The 10,423-nt window shown below is 36.8% G+C and overlaps 1 protein-coding gene across 6 annotated transcripts in view; it reads right to left on the bottom strand.

Moving 5' to 3' along the window:
- The window catches only part of ARHGAP12 (Rho GTPase activating protein 12), a 70,238-nt gene that overhangs the window by 17,676 nt on the left and 42,139 nt on the right, over nucleotides 1-10,423 (bottom strand). For 2 of the 6 annotated variants that reach the window (XM_010148214.1, XM_010148238.1), the window contains 4 exons: nucleotides 8,667-8,792; nucleotides 5,260-5,349; nucleotides 2,400-2,461; nucleotides 1,481-1,562 (listed from right to left, as the gene is read on the bottom strand). In XM_010148214.1, the coding sequence (XP_010146516.1) occupies nucleotides 1,481-1,562; nucleotides 2,400-2,461; nucleotides 5,260-5,349; nucleotides 8,667-8,792 (360 nt within the window). The remainder of the gene's footprint in view (nucleotides 1-1,480; nucleotides 1,563-2,399; nucleotides 2,462-5,259; nucleotides 5,350-8,666; nucleotides 8,793-10,423) is intronic. The other 4 variants (XM_010148223.1, XM_010148246.1, XM_010148231.1 and 1 more) reach the window with 2 other exon arrangements.

Raw genomic sequence — 10,423 nt, 5'->3', positions numbered from 1 at the left:
AAGAGTTTTAAAACCTTCCAAATCCCAATACTTCCTGCTTCAAAGCTCACCTTTTAAGGTCCTTCAATATTTCTTCAACATACTTTTAACACAAAGTTTATATATAAAAAATTCACAAGTTCTGTTCATTTTCTTAGAGATAATATTTTTCTCACTGATGAAAAATGGTAGTTTTATTTACCTAGTATCCCAGTGTTTACATGTGGGAAGTCAGTAACTTTCAGATATATACATGTTTCTGTGCCTTTTTCTGTGCCTTGTCTCTGCCGTGTATCACCTTCTCTTCCCCTCCCCCCATACAGTGTGGGCAGACCTCCTGAGGTCACCAGGTCCACTTCCCACCAGGCAGCACAGTTCCCCATCTCATGCCTTCAGTCTTTATTCTTTTTCCTTCCCTTCTCTCTTCCTTCTGCTCGACCACCTCGCCCAACTTTACACTTTCCATTTTCTTCTACCCCAGATGTTATTTAACCATCCTCAGCCATTTTTTCCAACCACCCCTTCTACAGCAACAGAAGGGCAAAGAAACGTTTACAGCTCTGAAATGAATTAAATACTTCAGAAAAGAACAGTCAGCACCCATTCACTACCCAAAAGAAGCGCAGCAGGAGAAAGTGAACCGAGTAGAAAGATCAGCAAAGCACAGCAAGACAGCATATATCTGCAAGATGCCATTTTGCTGGAATTCACATGATAATACGCTGGAATAACAAATACTGAAGCTGACCTCTTTACTTACTGTAAGAGATCCACACAGTTTAATGTCAGACCTCCAAATGTAGGTAAGTAAGCCGTAGATACGGAACCATCTCTATACCTATTAATGTAGCAATGCAGCTGGATAAATATAGCCCATTTAATTATAGTGCTATTAAACTCCAGGTGATATAAAATTGAATAATCACCTTCAGTGTCATGTTTCTCTTTAGGTCTTCAGACCTCAAAATAGATAGAAATACCTGACATGCACTATGCAGCTATAAACCAAAATATGGAACTCCAGCAAGGCAAAGACTAAAAGATAAGACATCAATACTACATTATTCAAATAGTCCAAGTGCAACAAGCCAAGTGTCAGGCTATGCTCTTTATTACATGTATCACATTGAAAATTACTTGGAGTTTATGAAAAAAATATCCAAGAACAGTAAAACAAACAAACTGTTTAGACAACCACGTTAGTAAGGAACACAAAAATATTTGGCCTGGAGCAAAAACTTCAAGCTTACAGGGCACCTGAATACCTCTTTACCAGTTTCTTACCTATCAAATATAAAAATGTTCCTGAAATATAAGAAAGTACAACTGGTTTTGTTCTCATTCTACATAATTATTACATTAAACTGTTTTCCTGATAAGTTATTTTTTCTTAATTATGCATGCATATCAGTATTTAAGCCCTACAAATAAGAGGGCTTTAATTTATTATGCTTTATGTGATTAACACATAAATGAGGGTGGGGGTTGTTCCTGAGCTTACCCAGCCAGTTCCACTTCCTTGAGTTTTAGTGAACAGTAGCGATGAACCTTGTAAAACTGCCCATGATGACATCCAATTCTTTCTGTAAATAATTATAAACAAACATAAGACAAATTGACTTTGAAAGTAGATATTTAAACTGACAATCACTGCTGCCCAGCTGACCTGTATGTTAATATACTTAACCATATATACAGTCATTAGTGCCATCAGTAAGCCTTAATTGCTATCATATTTGTAGAAGGGAACATATGTTAACAGTCCCAGCTTGACCATCGAAGTCTAAACCAAACAAAGGTAATTAGTAGTGGAAGCAGTTCATCAGGAGAAACATCATACAATTATAGTTTCAAAGGGGGCTAATCTGGAACGCTCAGCCTACTGTGTACTTAGTACATCACGCCAAAGTACTGCGTAATTCTGAAACTAATCACATCTAACTGGGTTGCCAGTGACCCACATTCATGTAATAAGCTCATCTACACTGGCAATAAAATACTTGCTACAAACCTAAGAAATGAGGAAAAAGAACAAATGAGTTGTTCCAGCTGTCTGACCATTTGCTTTCATGCCTCAGTACCTGCCCTCCTGAGGTTAAAAAGTAAGTCTTGACAGGCCCTGACAATCTATTTCTATTGCCCAAACATAAATTATCATTTAACAGCACTCAAATTGACCGGATGACCATGATGCATCTTTCTGTACAGCAGCCCAGTCACCCAGATCAATGATTTCAACACAGGCAACATCAATGGTGAAAGTACACGGTACCAGCCACAGCTTCCATGAGCCACTGTATCCCCTTGGATCCAGACAAAAAACAAAGAAACTGCAAAACCCTGTATGTTATTCTAATATACAAGTCAGATACCTTACACAAACCCTTACACACATGTACTTCTGCAAGTCCAATACTTACCGAACTTTCTTCCCATTTTCTGTAATTTTTGTCACATTCAATAACCCATACTTCTCTTGACCCTGTAAAACAGAGTAAGACATCACAAATATAAAATAAAATCTGCTTCTATTGCCATCGCAGCACTGAATTCAATCCCCCAGATAATCAATTTCTGGCAATAAGCCATCTTTGCCCATATTACAGCTTCAAGAAACCGTTATAAATATAATGAAGTACGCAGAGATCAGAAAAACCCTATTTCTCTGGGGAAGTACTCATCACCATTCAGGGGGTAAAAAGCTTTCCTTCTCCAAGGCCTAAGTTCTTTGGACAACCCAAACTAAGTCATTTGTGGTACGGACAGTGGAAGTTTAAACACAGATATATAACGATTTGAGCATTAGCACATTTGTGTTTGTGGCCTTTACTTAAAAAGGAAATAGAGACAAACAAACAGCCTAAGTTAATTCTTCCAAGTTATTTTTACATAATTGCATATTTTAAATAAAACATGGTTGAAATGCATAAAAATATTAACATATTCATTTCTAAAACAGATGAGTGAAGCATTTCTTTGATGTCCTTTTTCATCCTGTCCCCAAGCAAAATATTAGAATTTTAAACTTAGTTATGTCTTGCTGATGAAAATTATTTGTATTGGTATGCCTCTGAACAAATTTAGATCAGTCAGTGAATGGTGGAAAAAGAATACCGCTGAACAAAGTGGGTATTTGCAAGTTTCAAGTACCTGGAGTGAATATTTCTAGTTTCTATGCAAATATAATAAAATACAAAGCAGTGCTTGAAAAAAAATATTCTAAGATAAAAAGAAAAACCATCCATTTATAGCATTTGTGACACTCCAGAAGAGGTAACAATTTCTGTCATCTCCTCCTGTCACCCCAGTCTTGTCCTACGAGTGAATTGTGCTAGAGGAATGTTAAATTATTTTAAAAATCTATTTCTTTTCAGTAACAGCTTGCAACAGTTGCTAATTTAAGAACTAAGCTTTTAGTTGAAACTATCAACTAGGGAAAGTTTCAAATTAGTTTTATCATAATAAAAATGTCCTCAACTCTAGATCCAATGAAAATCAAAGCTATTCTCTCCAGCGTTCTCCTCAATCTCAAATTTAAGTGGACCACAGCTGCAGAATACAATACTGAAATTTTTTTGCTGGACCACTGTGACAATACTCTTGCCAGAGACACAGATTTGAAACTATCAACTAGGGAAAGTTTCAAATTAGTTTTATCATAATAAAAATGTCCTCAACTCTAGATCCAATGAAAATCAAAGCTATTCTCTCCAGCGTTCTCCTCAATCTCAAATTTAAGTGGACCACAGCTGCAGAATACAATACTGAAATTTTTTTGCTGGACCACTGTGACAATACTCTTGCCAGAGACACAGATCTGTTTTTATCTTAAAAATTTTCCCTACATGTCTCAAGCATAGCAGATAAAATACAAAAAAAAAAGATGTGTTTTCAAGGATAATAGCGTTTTGCTAGTGGTTCAGATGTTATTTCAGTCCAGTGGTAACTGCTATTCTTACTCAGTCTAATATCCAGACCACCACTAGCAAACAGTCCTGGGCACTGCACCCTTCTAACAAACCTTTGGCTTCACAAGTGGAGCTGCCTGCTACCATCTTTCACAGTGACTGAGCAACCCATGCCCACTTGCTCAAATAAATTATGGTTTTAATAAGTTACTCATGGTGGAACCAGTGGGAATGCTCCAAAGCAGAATTACTCAGAAAATCAAAATGCCCTACTTAAGAGCAACACTAGGGGGTACTAATGGGAAAATTAATGTGATCAGGGAAAAGGAAGTGGAAGGCAAGTTAAGGATCAAAATACACAAAAATTCACCAGCTTTCTAAGTAATATTTAAATCCCACGGTACAGCTATAGAAAACAGATTTTTTTAATTATTTAAAGCAGCAGTAAGTTCTTTCTGTAGAAGACAATTTCAATAATTCAATGCCTGAGCTATATTTAAAGAAAACAGAATACAAGCAGCAGTAACTGCTTGTGTGTAAGGCTATCAACTATGCTTGCTTAATAAACATCATTTATTTTATTGTGGAAAACTGCTTTAAGAGTTGTAAGAATGGATCAGCCAGAGAACTATTTCTCTGCGTGCAGAGTAAGAATGAAACAGAAGTTCATTCTGTTGTGCTTTTGATGTCCTGAGCTACCTACTAAATGGCTGCAAAAGTTGATCAAAGCACATATTTCAAAAAGTTACTGTAGTACACGTTGAAAATTAAAAACAAATAAACTTTTTTCTTTAATTATTTCCCACTGTTTAAAAAGCAATTATTCACATTTAAAATATAAACTGAAGCAAAAAAAAAAACCCTGTTAAATATTCCTAGCAAGTTTAAAAAGCTTAAATTTTCCTCCCAATAGTTATTCTACTAAATCAAAAAAGGCAGTTTATTTATGCCAGACCCTCTATGTCTTTTCAAGGAGACTGAAACACAAGTAAAAAATTAAAGTATTAAACTACTACTGACGACTGATAGTGAGAGATACTGCAGAGAGGGGGAGTTGGTTTCTGCTTTTACCTTCCAAGTTGCTAGATGAGAAGACATTACTGTTGGAGGAAGTAAACTGAGTTCTATGTAATCTGACATAACTTTACTCCACAGTGAATTTTTAAGTTCAACTCTTATCGCTAAGCTGTATTTAATGCAAAGACATTTACATTTTTTCATGAAAGCATAGTTGGATGCAATATATTCCTCTTAAAAGGCAAAGCCTTCCAACAGTTTTATGCTGTTATTTTTCTCAATAACAGGCAGGCTTACCCTCAGTTTTCTAATCATGAATAGCCCAGTTCTACAATATCTACTTATCTATTTAAACACTTTGCATACTGACTGTGGCTTGATGCTTTGGTGAAGAAGGAGAGGACTCATTTTCAGGACAACTGGCCTTAGAAGCAGTTGATGATTCCTGTAAAAATCAAACAGACAACATAATTGTAAGAAAGGTAATCAGTTATTTTAATATTTATCCTTAAAGACACTTCCTACTTATACACACTTGTACATTCCCCCCAAAAATATATTTTTTAAAGCATTCATGATATTCTCAGATAATTATAAATCTGCTTATTAAACAGTGTTCTGACAAGATCTACAGGCAACACTCATGCTATGTTAATTAGGACACATCCATTTGAAAAAAATCTTAATACAGTCTGAAGCACATCTGTAATACTTATAATAAACACCAAGATTTTAAAGAACAGATGATGTCTGTGTATGGTTAGTAAATGTAAGATTAGTACACTAAATTGTTACATGCATGTAGAAAAGCATATAATAGGTCTATTCATTTCTGAGAGTTCTGATCATTAATTTCCTTATGATCAGGGACTGAAAACTTACAGAGATTCAGGTTTTAGTTTTAAACTAAATGCTAACTACAGATCAAAAGAAGAAAGTACTAAATCTCTGAAAACTAGACAAATTGCCCATAGGGAACAAAAAAGGCATGTGCATTTCCTCTGCAGTAATGATTGCTTTGTGCAAATGCACCGCTTGAAAATCTGGTAAAGAATTTCAAACAGAAGAAAAACGTCACTTGTTCTGTTCCTGTTAACACATTTCTCCCCCTCCCTCTTTTTAATTCCCTTGACAGCTCTCCCAAATTGTTGGCTTTTCCAGCATTACATAACACACTGCACACATGTGCTTTAAAATCCACTTGTGAATCTACCTACAGAAGTGCTCCACTAGTTATTTTTGCAGTGCAATAACAGAGAACATTAGAAATCTGTAGAAGACTCCAGATGTTCCATGTTTTCAGATGTCCCAGAGAAAAAAAAAAATGTTCAAAAGAAGGAAATCAATGTTGTCCCTCACAGGAAGGTGGGTTTTTTCCTCTGTTTACCTTTTATTTAGGTAATGTCTATACATGGATATGTGCCACAGCCAATAAACAGTTAACAAGTAACATTTGGTATCATCAAATTCTCAGCCATGGCAACCCATACTTTCACTGACACATTTAAAGCACTTCTTGATTGGCCTATTTTCATAGGATTGTGTTGTTTTTTCCAGGAAAAACAAATACGGAAAAAAAAAAAACCAAAAACAGCTTCCCTAGGAGTTAACTGAAAAGCTAACTTGGGGTTGATGTACTTATCCTGCTAAATATCAGGGTTTGTATCTTTCTATTTCTTTCTAGATTTGAGATAGCTTTCATACACTAAGCAGCTCTGGAACAAGAATTCTAGCATTTGTGGTCATGAACTATTGGTTCTTCACATACTAATTTAAAGCAATATATGCAACACTGTGCCTGCCAGCAGTAAAACCGCTGCATCAATGCACTGAACAAAATTTGTCTTTCCACGAAACACTAGTTTACTGCGCCACTGTACATTTTTAATTTTCTCAAAACATTAACATGGTGCTTCATAGGAACTGCACAGTCTCATCAGCATTAACAAATGCATGCTGCCTGAACGTTTTGAAGCTGCTAAAAGAACTTTAAACTACTGGCTTAGACTTTACAAGTGCAGCTCATATAGGCAGTTTCTTTTGGTTATTACACTAGACATGGATATTTGCATGCTTACTTCACTAGGTTTAAGGTCTTGGTATTTGAACTATTTGATCTTTAAGGTCCCTTCCAACCCAAACCATTCTACGATCTACCAGGATCCGTCTAGGTGGTCTCTCATGCAGTGCCACAGCTCTTGGCACAGAAGGATGCGTAAGGACTCGTCGTGAGGGGAAAGGAGCAGTAGAGGGACATCAGAATTGCTCGAGCTAAACTAACATATAAAGGTGCAACATCTCCAGCCAAGCACGATCCACTGCCTCCTCGGCACCACGTATGATATGTTCTGAACTGACAGCTCAAAAGCTTAAGCTCAAATCTATCTCAAATCCTATTCTGAGGAACTAAGCAAACTCATGACAACCCACTCTCCTATACTCCATTTTAACAAGAAAAGCCACTAAAACATACCCGAAACAAGAAGTCAAGCAAGTAACATTGTGGGCAGCACATCCATTTTCATTACAGCTACTGTTTTGTCCATTTGTTTGTCTTTGACATCTGGGATTACATGGGCCTACTTACAGGCTTTTCTCCATATTCCCAAACATACATTGATTGCATTTTTCATTGTATCTTTAGAAAAAGGGAGCTTACAATGCTGTTTCCTGATATCCCATCATGAGTAGTGTGTGCCAAGACTTCAGCATTACAAAGTATTTCAGGTTCCATGAACCTTGGGATGGACTCCTGCAAACTTTGAGAAACCAGCAAGTTGCCACCCTACAACACCCGTTTCAGTTCCTTCCTGCCCAGCTCACACCAACTCTCCTCATCCACGGGCAGAATGTTCCAGCATAAGCAGAAACGACCAGGACAAAAATCAAACCAAAGAGAGGCAGGAGAGACTGTCTCCTTGGCCTAAACAGCATCTGTTACCATACAGCCCAAAACAGATTCTCAAGAACACATCCTAAGAACAGACAGAAAAGAGCTTTTGTTGTTACTGACCCACCGCTCTTTTAGACTAAACTGCCAACTCAGCCCTGGAAAGGATCAAAGCCAATCATTTCCAAACTTTCAGAACAGTCCTGCCCTCCAACAAAATCACAACCCTGCTGTAGCCACACAACACTTCTCCTCTTTACTTGAGATATTAGAGTGGAGATCAATGGAACAGTCATTAAAGGGATTACCCCACTGTATAATCCCACTACTTCTCTCTTTAAAGCATTGCTTCTCTCTTTAAAGCATAAGTTTTACTTCAAGTGTAATTTTTATTTCAGTTCTATGAATACTTCAATTGTTCTATGAATACTTCAATTATTCATCAGTAATGTTTCAAGTGTATTCCTACTTGGTATTTCCTGCAATTACAATGTTTGGGCATGAAGTATCACTGCAACTTACATGAGAATCTCACCCACAACCATAATTGTTGAATTCAAACCCTAATTACACTCCACAGCCTCAGTGATGTGGGAGATGCCCAATTATAAGTAAAATGGCTGTACATGCCAAACCCTGAACTAACACTAGTTACAATACTTCCAGGATAGCATGAAAGAAAGCTACTACTTGCTAGTAAGAGTAGTAAAGTTATCGAACAGCCCTTTGTTTCGCTGAATGTAATACACAATGACACAACAGAATGTAAGAAAAATGAGATTTAAGAAATTCATGCATACTCATTTCTGTTAGATTAGACACTTCACGCATCAGAAACAGTTATTCCAGCATGCTGTTTAACTTGCTCCTACCTTATCGTTGGTGTCCAACACAATTGTGCTGTGCCTCCATTTTGTTAAAACTATTGGTTCTTGTAGCCTCCTGTCCAGACTCCTACTCTTTATTATATCTCTCTGCTGCTGTGGTGAAGCATTATACTGAAGAAGAGAAAAATCAAACTATAAGTAGAATCTAATTCATGCAAACAAGATCTGGACATACCATTCATACCCCTTAACAGTGCAAACTTTCAGATTCCTGATGTCACCCAAGGGTGTGAAAATAGTTTTGGCTTTATTTTGCATTGAGCCTTCAGAACTGCCCTTTTTTCTGTAGTCCTCTCTGAGGCAGTATCTAAGACTGGCCTGTCAGGACAATGCTCCCCCTTAGCAAACAGATGGCTGATTTCTTGTGCAACAGAGATTACTGCTGGTTTTGCAACCAACCAACATATTGAGAACCACCAAGGAATTGGAATAAATACGTGATTTAAACATTCACTCTTCATATTGCACTGACAGTACTATACCACCTGTTTAGCTCTTGTGTAAGAAAAGGAACACCTTATTATCCTGCTGTGAAGTACTGAGAGTAATGATTGCTTGGCTACAATTCTCTTTGACCCAAACATTTGGGATGCCTAGGGAGGACACACAGAGGTGAGCACTTGTTTTTCAGAATAATCATGTCAAATTGCTTATACAAGGATTTGCTGATGTGAAATGTACATTAAGATGAAAAATAAATATTTAGGGAATCATTTTAAGACTAAGCAGAGCTGTAATAGCTCAGGAAAGAATGGATTTATCATAACATAGGTTTTTTTAATAACTCAAGAGCATCCAAAGATGCACAGGCTGAGAAAATGTGAAGGCCACGCAAAGGACCCCAGCATTTAATTAGCTCTAAGCACTGCAGCATACTTAGTTGCATTGTCATTTTAAATCATCACCACCAACACTGAGGTAGAATTATAAAGAAATTCAAAAATATTTCAAAGTTCAATAGTGGACATACAAACAAGAAAAGACAACATCAATGCATGGTTTGTTTTGATTTCATTTTTTTTTTAAGTCATTAAAAGTCTCATTCTTTCTATTCAGTGTGAAATTACTAAATTCAGATGATTAAAGCACACGGAAAGAAACATAAGGCAGCATTTGCAGAGTTCATGTAAAGGACTAGAACCCATTGAATAAGAAGTAACAAGGAAAGTGTCCTTTTTTATTTAAGAGGGCTAAAGCAATAATCTCTTTGAACACACTGAACTCTACAGTTTTGCTACTGTAAGCTCAGAGCCCCAGGTCTTCAAAGACAGAATATCCTTTACCTACACATACCAATGAAGCGTGGCATGGTTTCTCCTCAATAACATAAATGCTAAATTTAAGTGAATTGCATAACGCAGTTACATTTATTGCCCCCCCCAAAAAAAAGATTCAGCCTATTACTGCCATGGCAGACACTATGTTTGTGTTAGGTTTGTATTTTACTATGAATACTTCCATGCTCCAGTAAGTCAATAGAAGCTTAAAAGGTAAATAACTTCAGTATTTCATTAAAGCATTTCAACATGCAGAACAATGTAAAATACTCCCAATTAAATGGATCTTGCAGTTCTGAGAATAAAATTTGGTTCACGCACAGACAGAAATGAGTTGGTTGTCATCGCAGAGATTCACTTCGGAGCTTGCACTGACTTTGTGCTGGCTTCAGCACATTTACACTCACATGACAACTGCTTCCTTACAACGGTCAGGTTTAAGCAACTTTCAGTTTGTTCCCTTCT

This window comes from Eurypyga helias, unplaced genomic scaffold, assembly GCF_000690775.1.
Source record: "Eurypyga helias isolate BGI_N326 unplaced genomic scaffold, ASM69077v1 scaffold9570, whole genome shotgun sequence".
In the NCBI taxonomy this organism is placed as follows: Eukaryota; Metazoa; Chordata; class Aves; order Eurypygiformes; family Eurypygidae; genus Eurypyga; species Eurypyga helias.
The sequence above is the reverse complement of the archived record's forward strand: the minus strand, read 5'-3'. Positions and strand labels throughout refer to the sequence as shown.